Source organism: Artemia franciscana, chromosome 15 (assembly GCF_032884065.1).
Source record: "Artemia franciscana chromosome 15, ASM3288406v1, whole genome shotgun sequence".
NCBI classification, from domain to species: domain Eukaryota; kingdom Metazoa; phylum Arthropoda; class Branchiopoda; order Anostraca; family Artemiidae; genus Artemia; species Artemia franciscana.
Window position 1 is genome coordinate 17,299,752 of NC_088877.1, and position 24,485 is coordinate 17,324,236.

Genomic DNA, 24,485 nt, shown 5'->3' on the forward strand with positions numbered 1-24,485 from the left:
AGACGTATGAAACAAAGAAGACAAAACACCAAAATATGAGAAAAAAATCAAATAGTAGAGAAAAACGAGAGTATTGTCAGCCAGTGGAACAATATGAGCGAAAATAGGCAAATAATTCTACAAAGACCTCCGCCAAATCGTCCTCAGAGCTAAGAAAAAATAAAAACGAAAAAAAAGGAACAATCTAACCTTTTAAAGTAGACTTCACAAGAGACAAATAGACAATGAATCAAAACAAACCAGAATAAATAAAAGATAAGGGTTCCCAAAACAAGGTTCCCAATTCACCACTTGGATTTTGCAAAAATTCTTTGCTTAGCAATATATTTAGCTTGTCTAGACTTGATTTTCATTAAAAATGCGGACAGGTAGTTTTACTTTAAACCGAGGAAATTTTTTTTATTTGAACCATTGAATATCAAGTTGTTCTAAATTGGATTTATGGAAATACCCCAGTATCTCTGTGTATAGCATGGTCCCTATTGATATATCTTTTAATCTTAATTGCCTCTCTAGAAGATTGTGGTTTGCCATTTTCATTAGATATTAAAATTGCCTCCTCAAAAAGAAGTTAAATGTGCCTCCAAAATGTCCATGGCCAAAGCAGAATCAAAATTGTCATTTTTATTTTCACATCTCATGGATTTTTCTATTGAAACCTTATGTTCATGCAGTCGTTCCCCCAGTTATTACCGGGTCCTGCCAAAACTTCCCACATGAACACGGGACTCTATATACACCACTACCCAGTATAGGGTCAGTAGTGTCTTTTCCCGGGTTGAAAAACGCTCAACCTTTAGTTCATTTTTAATAGAAACAGAGAAGTTGTTTCTTTAAAATTTTCCCAAATTTGTCCCTGGGTTTCGGGATATTAGGTATAGGGGTGAAAGTTTTGTTTTCAATTGCCGGAGCAATTGAAGAAAGAAGGATGGGTTCATTATTTTCCTATTTTGCCTTTTTTTAAATCTTCTGTCCATTATATTTTCAATAAGTTTAATTGGGTAGCCATTATAATATAATGAATCTGCGTGAACAGATTTTCAGAACTCTTGTCAACTAAAGATATTACTATCCCCTTATTTACAAAAGGATGGGGGTTTGAAAAGAATAGCAGATAGCGATCATTGTGTGTAGGCTTCCTTTATATAGAAAATTCAAGTTTAGGAGTATTTTTTATATTTAAAACATCCAAGAAAGGAAGCTTTCCTGAATCTTCCAGTTCTAGTGTAAATTGAAGATTTGAGTCGAAAGTGCTAAAATGTATCAAAACATAGTTTATAGAGTCGTGTCCATGTTCCCAAACTGACAAAATATCGTCAACAAAGCGGAACCAGAAAGAGTGTTTCAAAGGGACACTATTAAAGGCAGAATTTTCTATGAAGTCCATGTAGAAATTTGCCAATTATGGAGATCAAACGGTTCCCATCGGTAACCCATAATTTGAAGAAACAATTTGTCTTGGAACTTAAAATACAACGAAAAATTGTTGTAAAGACGAACAAGCATCATTGTTGTGTCAATTTCTAATTATACAAAATATGTTTTTATACAGACGATCATTTGTTGTTGATATTTTGCTTTTGAAGTAACATTTGAGTACATTATTACATTTATTTCTTTTTAAAGGTACAATAGAAAGCAGTGGTGGAAATAAATGGAGAGTTTCTGCCAAGATTCAACAGCTTTTAAATACCCTAAAGCGACCGAAGAGACGACCTCTACCGGAATTTTATGAGGATGATGACATCGAACTTGAATTGGCTGCTAAACAGAGAGACCCTAATGCACCGAGACCAGAAGGGAGTACTATGTCACCTGCAGTCGGTGAGCCTCTTGTGGTAAGCATATATTTGAGAAGAAATTAAATGTGAAATGAAAGTAAAATGTTTTCGAAAACGTGTTAGATTGTATGAAAGTTGAAAAAGAGTCTTTTATGAAGGTGATTGGGACCAAAATTTTGCGCAGTCCAGATTTTGAGCAAGTTTCCAGATTTCCAGGTTTCTACTAAAATATATCCGCAGTGCCGTGGTTTTAGAAGGGCTTTTGCATAATTGAGAGTCTTCCCCCTGGGACTGTGCAGATCATGTCGCCACGGAGGTACTTTGTTTTTACCTTCGACCACTCCGGTATAAGCATCTCTCTTGAACTCTTATTCGAAGGTATGTGGGACCCAGCGGTATAAAGGCTTGATATGGCTATGCTATGTTGGGCGGTCGGCTTGTAAATTTCAAAAAGCGCGGTAAAACTTTTAATTTGCGATCGATTAAGTCCACCCCCTGCTTTCTGTGATAACCGTTTCTGTATGATAAGGCAAAAAGAAAATAAAAATAAATAGATATATAGAGCCCATTTCATACTGCCTATGAATTTGGGTTCTACCCGAGCGATCTGGAATATCAGTTACCGAATATTCAAGGTACCGATGCAGGTATTGGTTTTGGGAGGGAGGTTTGTTGAAAAAAGTTCGGTCAATGTCGCTGTTACTGAATATATATTTTACCTATCATATCTAATAGGCCTCTATGCAGGAACCTACTTTAAAGGACTCGATTTTGGAAAGGGGGTGAAAAAAAAAAGGAAAACAGACTAATTTTATAAAAATAAAACACTTAACGAGAAACGACGGTATTTTTTCGATTTAGGGTTGGGTGATAGCCTCTTGTGCTCATGATTGATCAGGAAGCATTCTGAGGGAAGAGGTGTGACTTTTCAGGGGGACAAAACTTTTAAAAACAAATAATCGGCAAACCATATTGAAAAATTCTATTTCTTGAAAAGGCCCCTAAATCAAGTGATATTGCTTAGGTTGGGGGAGATCCAAAGGTGTCCCCTAGCTTAAAAGCCTAGCCTAAACCATTTCTGAATATTAGTATACTTTTAGAGTAGAATTAAGAGTGTCATTATATCGCTTTTCCAAACATAATAAGAAAATATCCATTCTTGATTTAGATGCACTTTTATTACATTTCGAACAGTTCGTGGTAGCGGATGGTAAGTAAGGAGCGATGCGGCTCAATAGTAACCATAACTTTAGAAAATGGAATTGTGATATCAATATATATATATATATCAAAAGAATAGGCCAAAACTAAACTAATGCCAAAACTAATATGCAATTTTTTTTTTTAGTTTTTCATGTACGGTGAGCCAATTTCGAACCTGCAGTAGCTGAAAAACGTTCAGAAGTTAAATAAAATAAAAGTCTTTTTTTAACTGAAAGCAAGGAACCACATTGAAACTTGAGACTAACAGAAATGATTCCACATATGAAAGGGGCTGCCCCCTCTTCAACACCTTGCTTTTTACGCGTTACGCTAAACTTTGACTCTTGGCCACAACTCTACTTTTTAAAGTAATAAAAAACTAGCGTAAAGAGCTAGGTGTTGAGGAGGGGACAGCCACTTTCATATGCGGGATAATTTCTGTTCGTTTTCAGTTTTAATGACGCTCCTTACGTTCAGTTAAAGAACTTTATATACATATATATATATATATATATATATATATATATATATATATATATATATATATATATATATATATATATATATATATATATATATATATATATATATATATATGTATATATATATATTCGCGCATTCATGTTTGATGGTTGCCCTCAATTGAAGGACTATTGCAGGTTTATGTGCTTAGACTTTGTCGTTCAGGTATCCCATCAAAATAAGTCTATTAATGTGAGGTGTGGTGAACGTGGAGGGTATCTGGAAAAAACCTCTCTATCTGATCCACTTGTTCTGCAAGATTCCACCAAGAAAGGATCTAGCATTGTGACGATAGTGAATAAACTAATAATTTGAGCTATCACATTCTAGGTCCCATCTGGTTTGCCCAAGTCATTGGAAGCAGCACTTCAAAGGTATGGTTCCGCTGGATTCAAAGCACCGGTAGCTACAAGTGTTGAACCTAATGGAAGGCTTGGACCGACTCTAACTTATGGTTAGGACTTTTTTTTTCTTTTTTTCTTGCCCTTTCCCGTATTTTAGTGTACCTAAAACGCCTTATCTTAAGTTCGTCTGTTGAAAATCCAGACTTTATTTTCCTGATGTAACAATCGTCCAGTACTTGTTTTGCCTCTTTCTGAGAATGAGAGTTTGGAGAAAAGAGAATATTTTCTAACTTTTCTTGTGTAAACCTAATTATATATTCGTTCTGCTTGAAAAAAAAGAGAAACAGAAATTTTGGAAATAATTAACGAATGCCTAACGCTTGCAGTTATAGTAAAATCTTCTTGGAATAAAAGATTTCAAAACCGCTTGCTACACAAGCGGTTTTTGCTGCAGCTGAAAGTCAAATATAAAAATTGAAATTGAAATAAATCAATTTTAAACACTGTTTGGGTATTGGTTTGCGAGCAAAACTATTTATCCATCTACCCTTAACCACTTTCAACTAAAACCTAGACTAGAATATTTGAGGAGATCCTAAGAAGCATGATTCTTTTATTTTTTTAAGGCGATGTCGTACCTTAAAAACTTTCTCTATCTCGTCCATTATAAACATTTTTAGTTTGTGTGGGATAATTATTAGAATTATGTTGGTGGCCTTGATATAACTTTTAGGACTTAGATAATAGATTTAAATAAACGAGAAAAAACTAAAAGGCGACACCGAATTTCCCAGATATCTTAAACCATTTAATTTCTTTCAATTTGGGCCTGATACACATATGTTCAGTTTAGATAAGACTTACATCATCAGGAAGTATGAATGCTGTTTTTTCTATTAATCGGAGCAGAATTGTCTAATGTAAGTACAGGAAAGGTCAGTCCCTAAGAATATTTTAGCCTGCCTGCTCGAAAAATAATGAAAATCAGTTCAAAGAAATTGTCATTTGACTGATCTTGCCGCATTGGGAATCTCTGTGCTGTCACCCGCCTTGATTGACAGACTAGCCGAGAAAAGGTAAACTACATTTCAGTGTCTTATAGAAGAATTGTCTTACAGATCAGCGTTAGGTCATAGTTAGGCGTCGTATATATGTTTTCTTTTACATTTTTTTCAATTTTTGCTTAGTATTAAGTCAACTTTGGCAAATGAAAAACAAGTTCTTGTGATATTGTGCACTTTGAATAACCCTAATAAATTTTAAATTTTGAATTACGACCCACAAGTAGAAATTGGATTCGATTTATTTGACTCGAATGCATACTATTGTTTTGATTATTATAATCATTAATTGATCTATTAATTGATTAATTATATCTATCATTAATTGAATCACTATGTTGTTACATAGTTAAATTCTAAGATAGTTGAAGTGCTAAATATGGACAGAAAACAGAACAGGAGAGGGGTCAACTTGAAGAAGGGTCAAGCCCACCGTAATGGTCTGAAGGAGAAATATATTTCCCACGGAAGACCAGCCTTACCGAACGAGTTTGTTTTTACGAATGCATCACACCTTGAATGAGTACAAGAGAAGGAATTTTGATTGAACTGATAATTTTATCAAATGAGCGAAATTTTATACGCAGGGATAATTTTTCGATGGGTAACCATCTAGGGAGGGAATCATCCGGGGGGGGGGGGATTAGGCAGGAAAGTGTTAATGCACAAAACAACTGCAAAAAACAGTGAAAGCTGAATTCAAAAGTATTTTCTTTGGGTAGGGGAGCGTGGAATTATTTGGACTCTAAAAATACACAAACAACTTATAGATTTTTGTTGAAAGTCAAATTCGAAACCGCGTTTTTTCTCTGGGTTTACCAGTGACAGTCGTTTTAAGATTTTTAACTACGTTTGAAAAATAGACTGGGGGATTAGCTGGGACACTATAAATATATAAACATGAAAAAATTGATGGTAAATTCGAAGGAAACCCTACCAGGGTCTTAGCCTAACCTGAATTTATATGACAAGGACCGCTTAGAAATATTTATTTAGGTACAAAATAGAGTAATTACATATATATATATATATATATATATATATATATATATATATATATATATATATATATATATATATATATATATATATATATATATATATATATATATATATATATATATATATATATATATATACATACATATATAAATTGTGACGAAAACCACACTGCCTTTCCATATCAAACAAACAAAACTTAGAAACAATAGGGAAATTTTCTCAAGACATTGGAATTCAGTTCAGTGAATATTTTGGCCCTATGTCCAAGGGTCGTCTTCAGCACAACACCAATATATATATACATATATATATATATATATATATATATATATATATATATATATATATATATATATATATATATATATATATATATATATATATATATATATATATATATATATATATATATATATATATATATATATATATATATATATATATATATATATATATATATATATATATATATATATATATAATATACTTACATTAAAATACGAATATTAAAACTAAAATTTTTTAAAAAAACTTTTAAAACAGTCCTAGCATCCTTACTTCAACGAAGTTTGTTGTTCAAGGGAGATCGCCATATTGTGGTAATCGCTCCTGCCGCTTTGATTATATGGCATCCACAAAACAGCCAGAAATGTCGTTACTGATACCTATGGTATAACTGAATTATGGATATTTGCCATCGTATGTGACCTACTATCTTCAAGCTAATCTTCCTTAAAACTCGCTTTTGCAGGGAACGTGTTTTGTTTTTGGACGGCTGACATTATTCCTGTCACAATAATATTTTTCAGTATTTTAGAATTTTTACTGCAGATAGATGTGAAAGTTTTCCGCGACAATCTATACTCTTGATATACAATCAAGATTGTAAAAATTGTTTTTTCTGTAACCGTCTCGATTGCCGAATTCGGTATTTCTTTAGGATCCCACAATCCGGGTTATTACTTGGACAGTCAAAACAAGAATCTTGGTTGATGGCGAGATTCTCGATGGAATGCAAGGACCAGTAAAATATAACCATGGATGATAATGAGATTTTCAAAACTTTTTATTTCTTATAATATTCCCCGTGAATATACTTAAAATGGCTCCAGTGCTCTTCATCTCTCATCCTTGGTAAAACTCTGTCTAGAAAGCCTTTACTTTTATTGACGACAGACTTTCTCAGCATACGTCCTACTCCACATGCCAGCGCAGAAATAGGGCATTTTAATGTAATAAATAATATTTCGAGCAGTACCATATTCGACATCAGTGTCAGAAGAGTCTGAATCACTGATTTCGACAAGATGAAGTGACAGTTTTAAAATGTGTACCATTTTCACCAAAGGCTTTTTCCATTTGTCTCCTTTCAGATTGATATTCTTCAATCTAGGTCGACGGACTTTTGTTTTCGAATCCTTCAGTCGAGGATGAGACTGTAGTTTATCGCGGAATAACCCCTTTAAGTTTATTTTAAAACAAAATCGAACAAGTACATTTTCAAGGGAATGGTCAGCATTACGAAGTATATAGGTAAATACTTGGAGCTAAATTTGGTCTCCAGCACAGGAGTTTTTAATTGGTGGTGTATGGACCCTTGAAGGTGCGAGGAAACGTTTCAGGGGTGATTTTAGGAACAAGCTGGAAAGGATTCTCTGTACAGTTACCTAATGAGACCTTTGTGTAAACTATCAGCAAACGTCTCGCAGCCCATTCTAAAAGGGAGCGTAGAAAATGGTTGCATATTTGGAAAAATGCTGATCACTTGGAATGAAAGATTAATTTCAAGACCCGGACTCCAGACGGCCACTTGCTAGCTGGCTTTGGGACATTTAAAAAATGCGCCTCGTATTGAGCCAATGCAGGTTTAACTACATAAAAAAGAACGCTTGTTATAGCTCGAAAGATATTATGTTTTCTATCAATTACAACACGATTAATTTCTTCCTTCTCAATTGTTTATCGATAAGGTGGGCACCATTTCAAGTGATAAATATGGCATCTTAAAATCTGCCATGAAAAGAATTAATAAAATTCATTGAACAAGCTCCAACTGATGCTTAAATAATTACCTGTACTTGATCTTTAAGGATCTTATGTTGTTTGTTAATTTATCGGCTTTTTTATTGAGTCTACTAAGGATCATCCCTTTTTTTCGATGGCTTAGTATTGTTACTATCACCTTTGCGATATAAATTATGCATATATCAATTATTCCACTTAGAAAGATAAGATTATAAGAAGTTATTTTTCTTGTCTCGTTTAGATGTAGAAAAATCTAAGTGATGCTGGATTCAAAGTTGTGGTCATTGAGTTTCCCGCTGAAATTTGATAATCGACTGTTTGCACGGACAAACCTAATAGCAAGAGTCTTAATATGCCGTCCCACTAGCACTTTAGATTTATGAAAATGGTGGGGTCCATTCACAATCGGAGCGGGAGTTTATGCTACAGATTCGAATTCGACAACTTCGCTTGAATATTTTTTTTTGTATTTTGCCGGGTCCATGTCGGTTTTAGAAAATTTTCTGTTCCACACTTTGCTATTCGACAGTCCGGTTTTATAAACTTCTATGCTTCACTGATAAACCTGAGCCTTGTTTTAGGAATCTGGGGCCTAATAGCTTGTAACTAAAATTAAGTTGCAACAAAATGCGGATCTGCTGACGCATCTATTCATCCCAAAAAATTCTAGTCGGTTTAAAATTCGTAAGATAGAATAGTATCGACAGCTATGAGGGAAAACATGTATTTTTGGTCATTTTGCTGGATGCTATTAAGCTAAGTGGAAACCCCAAAGTAAAAAATTGTGGCTTCGCGTGGCCTCTTGGCTTAACAAAAGGAAAACTAAACTAATTTTGAAATTTTTAGGCATTCTTCTGGTTTGAATTAAAATTACAGCTCAGACATCATAAACATTTTTGTATTTTCTAGTTTAATAAAATTATTTATTTAAAATTTTCGGGAATTATTCTAGTTTCAATTGACCAATCAGATTTTTTGTTATTAACTAAAAAAATTCTTCGAAGGAGTGGGTGACTCTAACAAACACAAAACTACATTGAACAAAAAAAAAGCTTGGGTTGTTTCAACAGTTACAAGACTGTCAGTGGAGCGGCATAGTTACAATCCGCTCTAGGAATTAACTGCATTGTTGAATTGCAAACCGTGGATCATAAAAATTTATAAATCCGATGCATAACCCGGCAAAATTCACAATCCTTTTTTTTATTTATTTTTATTTTATTTTTTATTTTTAAAAAAATAATTTATTTTTTATTTATTTATTTTATTTTTTTTTCAAGTAAAGTTATCGAATTTATAATCTAGATTATGTAATTCTGATTGTCAATGGAATATCAATATCTGAATCTAAATTACTACTGGAACGCGTAACAGTGTTTTAACGCCACCGCGGTTTTACGCCACCATTTGATTCAGGTATGTCTGAATAGACTTGAAGGATTTTATTTAGCGACTAAACCCGTACAGAGTATTTCAATATCTAATCTACAAAATACAATACATAGATTATATCACAAGTACAGCTACAAAAATACAATCTACTAAATGGCACACAGGGGAAAAAAAATTACACAATATCCAGCCTCTTTGTTTGATTCAAGTATGTTAGCATGGCATATCGAGCTTCTTTAATAAATCAAATAACATTAATATCAAAAATATCAGCATAAGAAAACTCTTGTAATCTAAATTGCATTGTGGCTCTTTTATTTTCAAAGAGTTTACACTCAAAAAGATAATGATAAAGTTTCTCACTACTTTTATTAATTCTACATAAAAATGAATTTTATTTACAGTGACCAGTAACAATTTGAGTCAGTTTATAATTGACAGAAGTTTTTTTTCTTCATAGACATGGACATAAACATAGACATAGACTAACCTAACCTCTCCATTCTGACCCAACTAATCCTCTTGATGATTCAAGATTTCCTGGGCGGCGGAAAATATATGGTGGCGGAAAACTGCGGTGGCGTTAAAACACCCACACCCTGGGACGGCATATTCGAAATCAGATAATGAGTTTACAATCAGGTTTGTCAGTGGAAAATGTCTATTGTCTAAGTAACTTGAAAACTCTGGTAACTTTCATTTTCGAATCTAAAATGTATTAAGGAATACATTTCGACTGTGGGAAGCAATGTTTATCAAAACAGAAAAATAGAAAAAAAAATGTGAAGTGTATAGAATCACAGGTATATATGGACAAACATACATGTTGTGAGGTTTTTTTTAGGTGATGGACTCAAAGACCCCTAACACAATTGCTTGTTTCCTAAAAACACGTGGCCACCCATTCATGTAAAATACATGTGACCACCCATACATATTGATCTTCTTATGATCATTTATTTTCTTCTTCGCAAAAATGTTAATTTACAACATTACTAGCAGCTTGGTATCACACCATGTGGTCAGTGAGGAGTAATTTTCGAAACAATTCCCTATCACAACAAGCCTCCCATTACAAAAGGGTCATTGACGCTTATTTGAAAAACAATTTTAATTAAAGCTTATAATTATGAATAGAAAATAAAGTGTAGGACCCGAAGCCTATTTGGATTAAAAACTATTATGGCGAGAAAAAATTCTTATGTTTAGGTCAGTGTACTTCTAACTAAGGACAAGAACCTGTCTACTATTTGTCTTGAAAGTGGAAGGAGAGGACGGTAATACTTGACTTTCTTTGACTTTCGAAACCAAACACATTTTATGGTATGCATTTATTCGTATAGAGAAGAAGATATAATTTTCCAGATACACAGACCTTTAAAGACAACATGATCTAACTAAATAGGAGGACTGGAGCAAAGAATAAAGGAAACGTAATAGAACCACCTCATTGGATCACCAAGTCACCTGAGGCCAGCGCAACTGTGCATGCTCCTGTTCAGCCCTGTTCTGTTCAGCTGTGCTCTTTGCTCTCTTCTACGAGTTTCCCGCTTCCTTTAAACGTTTTCTTATGATCTTTCCCTTCCCGATCGATTACATACTTCTTTTCGTTTGGTATCAGCTGGATTGCTGAAAAGTGCATTTTTTTTGCAACCTCCCTGCAACTTGACCTGGCCATCAGTTTCTTTCATTATAGCACTAAAGGTGGTAACTGACCATATCTTTCATGCTGACTTTCCTCGATGTACGGCAGCACAAATGGATACATAAAAATATCCCAGGGCTGTAGAGTTGGCCGAATTTACCACCAATTTCACTATAATTAGCTTACAATATGAATTTTGTTTATTATTGCCACTTTTTGTAGTATTTAAGAGTATTTGGCATGATTCCAGCCTTTATGTGTTTCCATAACTTCGACCTTTCCTTTAAAATGTTTTAAATAAAGTTTTCTAAAATGATCTGTTAGTCCTTTTATATCAAAGATCTTGTCTTATCAAAGATTGACAAGTTTGTATTGACTTATTATATCAAAGATTTTTCAGTCTTAGGTCTAACTTTGAAACCGCCTCATTTAAAAAAATCTTGCTCTATATTATGGGTATTTCGAGCCTTATTGTTTTTGGGTTCCTTTAATGCCATCTTTAAATCCTTGTTTCAAACTGAAAGTTCCACACACCTAAATTATCAAACATTTTTCATTATTTTCTACAACTTTATCTTAGCTTATCACATTCTCAAAATTTTATACCCATTTCACATTGATACTCTTTATCACAAACTGAGACCCCCTTCTTTTCTCTTACTGGGACTACTCCAGGTTGACTACTTTTGCCTAAATTTTTTAGTGCGTCAACACAATATCTTCCTGTTACGTCGTCAGACTACACCTTTCAGATTCTAAACAGTTTTATCCTTACCCTTCATTTCACGTCTTCTTCATTCCTAATTGAAAGTGCTCTCTATTTCTCTCTTCTACTAACTTAAATCTATACTTCTAAACTTGTAGTCCTTGTTGCTTTTCTGTCTTTCTTCTTTAAGATGTATTCTACTGTGTCGCAAAGTATTTTTTACTAAAATCCCTATCTTCCGCATAATTGAATTCGAAACTCTGCAATTTTGTATCCAACTATTCTTGTGGCGTTTCGAATCCTTGTCGCCACAATATGTTTTCCGCCACTTTTTGATTCAGGTAGGTCAGAATAGACATAGATATAGACATAGACAAAACATAGGCATAGACATAGATATAGACTAACCTAACCTGTCTATTCTCACCCAACTAATCCTCTTGATGATGCAAGATCTCCTGGGTGGCGGAAAATATACGGTGGCGGAAAACCGCGGTGGCGTTAAAACACCCAATTCTTGGAGGTCTATCAAAGCCCAAGTCCATCGCTGTCATCATCATAACTGCCTGTTAAATAATTGTTTCTCCTAAAATTCTGCTTTAAATTAACTCTAGATACTACTAAATGGTGGTGTTTACTTTTAGCATTAGTAACATCACTCATATATATCCAAGTGTCCTGTATCCACCCTCTCAGTCCTTGCTTTACAGTTATTTAATCAATTGAGTGAGCCGTCTTACCATCATGCAAGTACTATGCTAACTTATGAACTACTTTATAACCAAAAGGTGTTATGACTATTTTATTGAACCTAGAAAATTGTAGCAGTCTATTACCGTCACTTTTGTTCTCCCCTACAAAAAATTGGCTGGTACCATTTATTCATATTTTTACCAGCTTGGGCTTATATATTGTGTTTAGGTTTTGTAACACTAGCAACAAAATTTTTTCCCTTGGAGATGAGCTTGGTATTCCACTCTTTATCAGATCCCCGTGCTCTTTGGGCCGCATAGTAGGAGCAAGGAGTAAGCAGAAAAGGAGTAAAAAAGTTTCTAAAAAGAGTAAGAAAAAACAATAAGAGTGGCAAAATATATCTGCGTGTCACTAAAATATGATTCAATCTAAGTATAAAGTTAAGTTAAGCATTAATCTAAGTATTAAGTATAATTTATGTCCGTTATACGTTTTATATATTATTTAACCTATTTTATGCCTGTTTCAAGCATTAAAACCGCTCTTTGCTTTTCATCAATTTTTTGTTATTTAAATAAAAAGCCTGACGAATCAAGAGGAATTTTCTATTATTGAGTATGTCAGGAGCAGTACCTCAAAATTCCATTACTTCCCAGTCCTACTAAAAACTGAGTATTTTGGCAATATAGTTCTTTGGGGATCATCGCCAGAGGATGAATTAAGAAGAAGAAAAAAAAAACACACACACACAAACGCACGCACACTTGGATGAGCCTTTTAAAAACTTTAATAAACGAGATCGGAGATAAGGATGGACCGAAAATATCTCCTTTGGAAAACTACATAAAGTTAAGCTAAAATGTGCTAAAAATCTTCATTTTTGGACCAATTTTCTATAAGACAAAAGTTTTCATTGTATCTTCTCAAGAAGTTCTTAATACCGCCGTACCGTGGAGTGTTGAAAGTATCAGCAATGGTATTCAAATTAATATACAGCTAATGAGCAATGAAAACCAGTAATAATAGAATTGTAGAAGATTGTCTTGTTCTCATTGGAAAATGTTATAATACCCGTCCTCCTAAAATGTATTTTGTGCTTACCCATGGTAGACATGTTTTCAGGGGGGTCTTTTGGCCCGGGTCCTCCCGATTTCTGCTAAATTCGTATGTTGTCCATATAGTTGGCTTTTTGAAATATTGCCCGTTCCTTAAAATAAATTTTTAATTTCTCAAGCCCTATGATAGTCATTAAATTGGCGCTGAATCCTGTAATGGATGAATTTAGTTCCTATAAAGACTTTTTAACCTTGGTAGGATACAGGGAAGATAAATTACTAGATCTGCTGTCATAAAGAATGCTAGATGAAGTTGTAATTTCACCAATTAAGTTTATTGGCTTAAATCTTGTGCTTATTAAAGCGTGTAGTTTTTTTTCTTTTTGATTTATTTCTTTTGCCTTACATGATAAGCTTAACAGTTTTGTTACGCAAGAAATATCTTAAATAAGATGTTTCTTATGTCTGAATCGAATTTCTTAAGAAAAGGGAACTTACCAAAGAAATTCTTTGAAGAATAGTTTGTATACATCGTGGAATTGCAAATGATTTGAGGCGAGTCAGAGGGCTAGGAAATTCTTATTTTTATTGTAACGGTCCTTTCCCACTATGCTGTAAAACCGTCCACTATAACATAACTTAACATTCGATATAGCTGCAGAGCTCATCCAGAAATCAAGATTCTTACTGAGGAATTAATAAATTTTGAATAGAAGTTGATAAAGTTTGAAGATAAAGAAGATAAAGATAAAGAAGTTGATCAGAGCTTGAATCTCAGTCTCCATTCCACATTTTCAATTTTGAATAGTTTGTTTCTGATGATCGTACTGATCTTTGACGATGATTATGATGGTTTTTTGGATTTTCATTAACATCTAAAGTCCTATGTTCTTAAAAAAACTGCTGGTCCGATTTTTGTATTCACTTTTCTTTGTCTATATCAGATTTTGTCTGCGGAGGATGGTGGTGGAAGGGTCTTTCAACGGAGTTTGGTTAAATTCTCCCCTCCCTAAGTAAAATTGAATTCAGTTTTTGTCCACTGGCACGGACTATATGTCTGCCCTAATTTCAATTGCACTCATGTGATTGAAATGAAAAATATGTCTCCTATTTATATTTATTTTTTTCTACAGAATTGCAACCTAAAAAATGTATGTAAAACATAAAATATATATCGTAGGTTTATAGACGATTGGTTTTTTGTTATTAGAATTATTGGCTAGAGAAATGTTTTATTATGTTATAAAAGCTCACTTTAAATAAATTTCAAATGTTATAAATATGGATTTGTTCTGTGCATACATACACTACACTCATCTCCCCTACCTGTTACAATTGAGACTTTATATACTAAATTATAAAGAGGGTTGGGATGTTAAAGAAGGAAAACGTCGAAATTAGCGCTCATCTTCCACCGAATTTTGTTGGAAGCTTAAAACCGTTCGGATAGACCGTTCGGAAAAATTCAGGGACTCAACTAAGAATTCCAGTCCGCCATTCATTCACGGCATATATAGGGTAAGATTTGGTATGAACTCGGCTTTATTTTCCCAATAAGATTGATAGATTTTCTGGTGGCGAATATCCTAATGGCAAGAGTTGAGGAATCACCATTTCCATCCCTTCCACACAAAGGTCGACTCAGCTTCGAATTATCGTACATTATTGAATACATTGCCGCACTTTGTTGTCGTATTTAAATCTCTGACGTCATTTAATTGCCTCTTATAAAAAAGAAAACATTTTTAGGCGTAAATTCATGAATTAGCCATAAATTTCCACGATAGCAATCTGAAGCATTTTAATTGGGACTATACCAAGCGTCGTATTGAAACCAACTTGTGTGCAAGATGACTGTGATAGGCACTTGTTAAAAATTCGTAGGCAATTGTAAAAAAATCAATACTTCACTTATCTTAAAGTATATGTGCACACTTTTGGGCATCATTAGTTGAGCCAATAAAAAGAGAAAAGAAAATGCAATTGGAGCTCTTAGTATTTACTTTAGATGGAAAATATGTTGCATCCTGGGTTTAGGATATGTATCAATCAAACAGTTCGTGGTAACGAACTGTAGTATGGAGCGAGCCGGCTCAATATTAAGCGAAACTCTAAAAAACTAAATTTTTATGCTAAAAGATACATCAAAAGAATCGGATCTTCATGCTGATTTTAAACATATAAGTTTCATCAAATTTAGTCTTTGTCATCAAAAGTTACGAGCCTAAGAAAATTTGCCTCATTTTGGAAAACAGGGGGAAACATCCCCTAAAATTCACAGAATCTTAATGAAAATAACACCATCGTATTCAGCGTATCAGAGAACCCTATAGCAAAAATTTCAAGCTCCTATCTACAAAAATGTGGAATTTCGTATTTTTTGACAGAAGACAGATCACGGGTGCGTGTTTTTTTGTTTTACTTTTTTTTTCAGGGGTGATCGTATCGACCAAGTGGTCCTAGAATGTTGCAAGAGGGCTCATTCTAACGGAAAAGAAAAGTTCTAGTGCCCCTTTTAAGTGACCAAAAAAATTGGAGGGCATCTAGGCCCCCTCCCACGCTCATTTTTTCCCCGAAGTCAACGGATCAAAATTTTGAGATGGCATTTTGTTCCGCATAGTCGAAAACCATAATAACTATTTCTTTGGGGATGAATTACTCCCCCACAGTCCCTGGGGGAGGGGCTGCAAGTTACAAACTTTGACCAGTGTTTACATACAATAATGAAAGTAAGGAGCAACATTAAAACTTAAAACGAACAGAAATTATTCCGTATATGAAAGGGGCTTTTCCTCCTCAACGCCCGCTCTTTACGCTGAAGTTTGACTCTTTCTCATAACTCTACTTTTTAAAACAGTAAAAAAACTTTAGCGTAAAGAGCGGGGCGTTGAGGAGGAAAAGCCCCTTTCATATACGGAGTAATTTCTGTTCGTTTTAAGTTTTAATCTTGCTCCTTAATTTCATTTAAAAAAAAATTGTTTTTATTTAATCGAAAAGGAGAGATTACACTTATCTCAGAAAACACAAAGTGATGAAGCTTAGAGGATAACTGTGTATGACATAATTCCACTCCAGGGGAAGTCCTCTCATAGGTTGGTTCAGAGGACCTTACCTCCTGATGAGTATTAGAAGATAGTAGCCTACAAGCCTTTTATTCTGGCATTTTAATCACATTCAGATTACACCCCCCCCTAAAGTTTTGGTCGAGTGTGAATGGGATATAAGGTTATATCGTGTTCGGTGCTGTTACAAATGTAGTTGGTGTGTACTGATTTTCGATTGCACTTTTTTACACACCGTCGTTTGTTTTTTTTTTTTTTTTTTTAAACTAAGTGTTCAAAGCAAAGCTGATTAGCATTTCATTTTGTATAAGAATGTCTACTTTCAAGTTGATGTCATATAATTTTTTCGCAAACAGAAGCCAATGTTGCCAATTCCTTAGTAAAAACATACCACTGGTCATCCTCCATGCTCAGATGCAAAAGACAAGAATGGGGTGGGGGACTTTGGAAATTTGCACAGATTGTATTCGCGCTATAGCCATAAAGAGGTGGCACTCCTGTTCTTATTTCTTGTTTCTATTTGTTTGACTACATAATGTATTGTACAAGTCAATGGATTGCTTCAAATATTAACTGCTGATTTTTCTCCTAGTTTTTAAAGCTCCTAAAATTATAATACATTGCAAATGAGCGGATTTAAACGTATGAAAACGTTGATAAAATCTAGTGCCTGGAGCGGTAGTCGCATCATAATTTGTGTCTAGGGCTTATTCCCGGTAAGTTTTTTTTAGCAGTAATTTGTTTTTAATATATAATAGGAGAATAAACCTGCTCAAAACAAATTAGTTACTTCCAATAAAGATCAAAATAGGCTCTAACTTAATTTCTGTTTAAATTTATGTTCGTTTAGGTTTAACTTCTTTGTTTATAAGTAATGTCTGTTTTTTTTATAAGTAATGCCTGTTTATAAGTAGTTCTGTTATAAGTAATGTCTGTTTTTTATCAGAATAAAAGTCTGATAACCTATATAAACCAGTTTATGCTAGTTTTAGGCCTTTAATAGTAGTATCCCCTCAACAATTTTAAAGAGTGCCCTATCCCTTCGAATCTCGATCTGGACACTTTTTTTTAGGAACTTCTTCAAGACCCAAGTGTTATTAATTTTCTTTGAGACGGAGGTTCTTGTTACGTAATAGGGAATGTTTTCTAATTGGTGCAGTTAATAAAAAAAGAAACAACTATGAGGGCCAGGAAAAAACCTTCAGGGCCAAATCATGATTTCTTTGAAAGTTACGTAATAGGGAATGTCTTATGGAATGGTTTATGTAATTAACACCTTCATCTCGAAGAAAATTAATAATATCGTCTTGAAGAAGTTTCTAAAAAAAAAGTGTCCGGATCGGGATTCAAAGCTATAGGGCAACCTTTAAAATTGTCGAGGGGATACTAGTTTGAATTGGCACTGTTTTTTTTGTTTCATAATCTAATAAAAAAACATCGGTATGTCTGCTTTATCCTCTTCCCTACTTTATGTTTTAAGGAGTTAATTGGTTTGCATTTGAACAAGTAAGTTATGACCACTAGAAGTCTTGAAAGACTTTGTACGATTTTGTAAAACAGACTAACAGTATCCAATGGTGTATCTAGGACAGCTATGGACAGGGGCAAAATCACATGTGCTGCTAGTTAAGAATTGCTTTCTTTTTTCAAGGGAAGCTATTAAGCAGGGCCTATAAGATTGCATATGCCTTGGCCAACAAGATGAATGGCAAAAGTGATATCAATTTGAAGCCAGGAGATCGTGTTGCTTTGGTTTACCCAAATGGGGATCCCATGAGTTTTATGTGCGCCTTTTATGGTTGTCTTTTTGCATCTATGGTTCCCGTACCCATTGAAGTTCCTTTAACCCGAAGGGTAAGTGCAAAATGTACAAACTGTTTTATTTATAATTAAAAAACACCATGACTGATTTATTGCTTTTTAGCATAGGTAAAGAAAAGGAGGAAAAAAAGAAATAACGCAAAGAAAATAAGGTAAAACGTTATTTCAGTAACGTTTCTATTAACCTCGTGGTGTAGCGACTTAAATATTTCGCTCCTACTGATGTAACATTAAGTCAATTAATTTATGGAGTAACGGCGAGTTACCCTTTCACCGTTACTAAGAAGGGGTCATCATATTTTAGTTTTGTGTTTTGTTTAAGGTTTTGTTTTATATATTTTTATTAGTTTTAGTCTGCACTGAGGACGGTCAAGCGGAGGTCTTGACCGAAATATTTGCAATTTTTTTAATTTTTTCACTGGTTGTTTATTATCCTCGTGTTCTTCTTTTCTTCGCGATTTTATGTTTTATAGTAGCGATTTAAATATATCGCTCTCACTGATGTAACATTACGTCAATAAGTTTGATGCTTGAATTCAATGCTACCTAGCAAAAGCCAACTATCTATTCTTCCTGTTTTTCCTTCGTTAGAAAATTATCAAAAGCCAACTATTTATTCTTCCTGTTTTTACTTCGTTAGAAAATTACGACCAGTGGATGAGATAGGAAAAATATGAGAATTTCCCCAATTATAAAGGAAGGGGGCTTTGGGGGCACGTGCCTTTCAGAAATATCAATATTTTACGATTCGTTATTATCTATTTTTTATGCCCCTTCCTCCTTTCCCCCCAAAAAAACTCCTACGTTTGTATCTGGCCCACAAGGAGATAAATTTCGGTAAGGTTTGGTTTTCAAACTTTGTCAAATCTGATAGGTAGAGTTGCTCGGACTGAAATAGTAATTATTACTGCCTTTAAATATGACCTTACACACAATACACCTTATATGACCTTACAATAGAGACGAACTTTAAGCACTTTAGAAAGATTTCACAAGTTTATCATTTAGTTTGTTATATTTAAATTGTTTATATGTAGTTTTCATTGATTCTCACATCTTGATCCCAGGCTTTCAAAATAAAGGTTTTAAGTTGTTGTTGTTTTTTCTTAAAGACGAGGGGTATTGAGAATATGACGATATGGGTATAATCTCAGCAGAATTTTTTTTGAAAAAGGTTACTGTGTGGACTTGAGCCCCCAAAACAAAAAGTCATTAAGTATGAGAATAATTTTTTAGTGGTTGTATGGTATTTAAAACCATCGAAGGTAGTTTATTTTGAGCCGGAGTAAGTCGAAAATAAGGAATTTTAACACAGTTCGGTCAAAAACCATTGCAATAATGTATTGGTTTGGATGGCGGTTGCACGTCAAGAACGCTCTTCTTACTACAGCGACGTTTGATGTTTTTTTTTTTTTTTTTTTTTTTTTTTTTTACGCCCGAATCAAGACTTTATAATACACAATATTCTTTTATTATCGGAAACGCCCTCGTATTTATTCATATTGCCACACTTAGATGAACAGTGGGGCTTAAAATCGGTCCCTTTTTGCTGAATCATATTGGGCGACTCCCGCAGTTCCTGTAATTAGATTTAAAACTTATATTTTGATCAGGTGTAATGACTCCTATGCCTCTAGCCGACAGCTAGTTTGACATGCAAACATTTGGCCGACTAATTTCTCTTAATTAGAAATGCATATTTGATAGTAGGCTTTCAAACCGATTGTCGTTTATTTAAACATCGCATGGCTATGAATATTTATTTTTTGAGCACCTCATTTTTTCTTCCAAGGTTTCTTATTCTCTACGACCCCTAAGTAAGCTTTCAATTAATTTGAAATTGGTTTAGGTCAGCTGTTTATACACGGATTGTTCTTGGGGGAGTAATCAAAACAGAGGCGCCATTTGGGGGGGGGGGGTCAGGGGTGGGCAAATGCCCACCCCAGATTTACCAGGGGGCCCAAGCTTCCACCACAAAGGGCCCTTTGCCGGCCATAATAATCCATTCTGCCCAATTGATTCGAAATTACTGCACGCCTATTAACCAAAGAGCGTAATTACTTGACGACCCTTGGGGTAATTACGCTATTTGCTATTAATCATTGTAAACTTTGAAAGTAGGTAAGATACATAATAAAATTCTCGAGTTCTGTCAAAGGCCCATTTCCTAGATGATTACGCGACACGAAGTGAATCGGGGGGGGGGGCAAGATGGAGTTCATGCCCTCCCCAAGATTTGGTCCAAATGGCGCCTCTGGATCAAAATGGTGAAAAATCGGCCTTTTGTGTGCGAACTATGGACATAATCAAACAGTTCGTGGTAACGAACTGTAGTAAGGAGCGACCCGGCTCAATAGCAACCAAAACTCTAAAAAATGGAATTCTGATACCAATAGCTACATCAAAAGAATCGCATTTTAATGCTGATTTTAAATATATAAGTTTCATCAAGTTTAGTCTTACGCACCAAAAGTTACGAGCCTGAGAAAATTTGTGTTATTTTAGAAAATAGGGGGAAACACCCCCTAAGAGTCATAGAATATTAACGAAAATTACACCATCAGATTCAGCGTATCAGAGAACCCCTACTGTAGAAGTTTCAAGCTCCTATCTACAATAATATGAAAAAAACTTCGTTTTCTTAAAGAGTTAAAGAGGCTGCGTCCCAAAGTCGAACCTTAAAACGTACAGGAATTAGGAGAGGAAGTTGGGGGGCTGCCGCCCTCCAAACCCCCCGCTTTTAAAGACTCTTTTGTACAGGTTTTTTGTTGTGGGGGGACTTCATTGTTACTAATTACTAGTTTCGGCGCAATGGTTCTCCTGTCCTCTTGTGTTTAACATTTTTCGAAGTTATTCCATTATTCATTCATTTCAATTTTTTGTTAATTAAAAGAGGGCCTTTCCGAAGCCAAGAGCGGGGGGTTAGGGGGCGGTAGCCCCCCACAACAAAAAACCTGTACAAAAGAGTCTTTGAAGGCGGGGGGTTTGGGGGGCGGTAGCCCCCCAACTGCCTCTCCTAATTCCTGTACGTTTTAAGGTTCGACTTTGGGACGCAGCCTCTTTAACTCTTTAAGAAAACGAAGTTTTTTTCATATAATTTCTGTACGTTTTTCTACAATCCATGGTGGATGTAATTTAATAATAATTTTCCATGTTTATTTTCCCGCTTTCTGTATCAATAAATTCAAACTGACAACATTCTAATTTTGATAATTTTAAAAGTTTAGCAGCTTAATTAAAAATTTAGCAGCTAGTGGTTTTTACCCACCCGCCTCCGGTTTATGGGCCCAGCGCGCTTCCGCTGCGCCAAGCTGCTGTTATGCTTGTTATCAAACAAGTTATTACAATAGAAAATTTCACCAACGCCTTCAATTAGGAAATCAATTTAAATGGTTCTTTTAACTTGCTTCCATCAAGCCTTATCCCCGCTTCAGTATAAATTCTTGTGAACATTCCAGTATGTAATTCTGATCACATGTTTCCATGTTTATTTTCTCCCTTTCTGTATCAATAAATTCAAAGTGACAAAATTACCTAATTTTACAAATTTTAAAAAGCTAGCAGCTAGCGGTTTCGATCCACCGACCTCTGGGTTATGGGCCCAGCACGCTTCCGCTGCGCCAAGCCGCTGTTAGTGTAAGAATTTTTCAAACAAGTGATGTTATTACAAGAGAAAATTTTACCTTCAATGGGGAAATGGGTTTTTCTAAGCTAGAAAATCGGGGGATTAAGATTTTCCGACGAAACTTTCCAGGGCAATTACTCGGAGAATTCCGCGTCGAATGAGTCTTCGTACACCCAGATCCGATGTCGGCTGTGACCTGTAGGCGTCGAGAAAAAAAAAGAAGAACATGAACAATAAGTGGCTATGCGTGGTTTCTGGAAAACAGGGAAGGAGTTATCAGATCGAGCTGAAATTTCGCGGATAAGCTCCAGGGCCCTAGGGGACCTTAACTTGTGAATTTCAGCCCGATCGGACAACGTTAAAGGGGGGCTGGGGTTGACGGGTCGAAACTTTCGGCCAGATTTTCCCCATGAAGGAAACGTCGGAGGGGGATGAAATTTGGCAGGTTTCTTAGTTGGAGCTCGGGCTACGAAATGCATCCCTCCCCATCCCTCTGCAACCACTGGAACCGAAGATCGCTTAATATTGTCGTGGTTCGCCTCTTTAAAGAGGCACGAGTGTGCCTCCTTGAAAGTGTGGAATTTTGTATTTTTTGCCCGAAGGCAGATCACGGATGCGTGTTTATTTGTTTGTTTTTTTTTTCTTTTTTCTTTTTCCCAGGGGTGATCGTATCGACCCAGTTGTCCTAGAATGTTGCGAGAGGGCTCATTCTAACGGAAATGAAAAGTTCTAGTGCCCTTTTTAAGAGACCAAAAAATAGGAGGGCACCTTGGCCCCCTCCCACGTTAATTATTTTCCCAAAGTCAACGGATAAAATTCTTAGATAGCCATTTTATTCAGCGTAGTCGAAAAACCTTATAACTTTGTCTTTGGGGACGACTTACTCCTCCACAGTCCCCGTGGGAGGGGCTACAAGTTACAAACTTTGACCAGTGCTTACATATAGTAATGGTTATTGGGAAGTGTACAGGTGTTTTCAGGAGGATTTTTGGTTGGGGGAGGGGTTGAAAAGAGGGGGATATACTGGGGGAACTTTCCATCGAGGAATTTGTCATGGGAGAAGAAAATTTTCATGAAGGGAGCGCAGGATTTACTAGCATTATTAAAAAAAAAAAAACAATGAAAAAATAAATATGAAAAAGTTTTTTTTTCAGCTGGAAGTAAGGAGCAGCATTAAAACTTAAAACGAACAGAAATTATTACCCATATTAGGGGCTCACCTCCTCCTAATACCTCGCTCTTTACGCTAAAGTATTTTTAGTAATGTCAACTATTTATTCTACGGCTTTTGTGATTCAGGGGTCATTCTTAATGAATTGGGTCAAAATTTAAGATTTAGTGTAAAGAGAGAGGTACTGACGAGGGGGCGAACCCTCTCATATGTGTAATAAAAACATGAGAATAAAAAATTCTTTACGTAAGCTAGTTTATAAGTTATGTATATCTTTTACTAATAAAAAGATTCGTAAAAAATTAAAAGTTCTAGTTGCCTTTTTTATTAACCAAAAATTGGAGGGCAACTAGGCTTCCTCCCCCGCTCTTTTTTCTCAAAATCATTCGATCAAAATTATGAGAAAGCCATTTAGCCAAAAAAAAATAAATAAATATCCAAATTTCGTTTTAATTATTTCTCTGCGGAGAGCCAAAATCAAAAAATGCTTTGATTCAAAAACGTTCAGAAATTTAAAAAAAAAACAAGTTTTTTCAACTGAAAGTAAGGAGAGACATTAAAACTGAAACGAACAGAAATTACTTCGTATATGAAAGGGGCTGCTTCCTCATCAACGCCCCGCTCTTTACGGTAAAGTTTTTTACTGTTTTAACAAGAAGAGTTGAGAGAAAGAGTCAAACTATATTTTGACAAAAATGGAAATGTCATTAAACGTGTAAAACCAACGCAACCCTGTTAAAGCATAATTTCTGAATAATAAAAAAAGAATAAACTGTATATTTTCAGGGAGATGGGCCTTAGTGTTTATTGCACCTCTACTGGTGAATGTGATAGTTGTTTGAATGTCAGTTTTATTACCCCTGTGAAACAGAAAGAAAACAAGCAAGGTTTCCATGACACGGACATACACCGGGGAATCCTCTTGCCCCACCCCCTCCCCCCAAAAAAAATTCCTCGAATTCTTGTGTACTTCTCATTCAAATTATCAAATACAGTTTGTTGGTTTTATCATGTGCCACCCCCAGAACAGTAATCCGGTGTACACGCCTGTTCGATAATTCCCGGGCCGATTACACTTTCGCCTGTCTTCTTCAAAATTGTACAAAAGCTTTTTTGCTGGTTGGTTAAAAGAAAAGAGAATTTCAAGCGTTGATCTTAAACGATTCTGCACATGAAATAGTTGAACTGATTTACAACATAAGACAGAGGTTATTTAAAAAAAAAAAATAATTAGTCAAGAAAAGCAAGCGAGAAGGAAAACAAACATATTTGCATGGTATTTAATTCTTGATAAGGATAAGGAAAGCGCTTAAATCTGTCTCTTATGCAAGCATGACTTACTAATACGTTTTAATGTCTATATTTCTAAATTCGGCA

At 34.9% G+C, this 24,485-nt stretch overlaps 1 protein-coding gene across 1 annotated transcript in view; it reads left to right on the top strand.

Moving 5' to 3' along the window:
- The window catches only part of LOC136036111 (disco-interacting protein 2 homolog A-like), a 255,860-nt gene that overhangs the window by 140,682 nt on the left and 90,693 nt on the right, over nucleotides 1–24,485 (top strand). Inside the window, exon 11 of the mRNA XM_065718124.1 lies at nucleotides 18,143–18,345. Coding sequence (XP_065574196.1) covers nucleotides 18,143–18,345 — 203 coding nt within the window. The remainder of the gene's footprint in view (nucleotides 1–18,142; nucleotides 18,346–24,485) is intronic.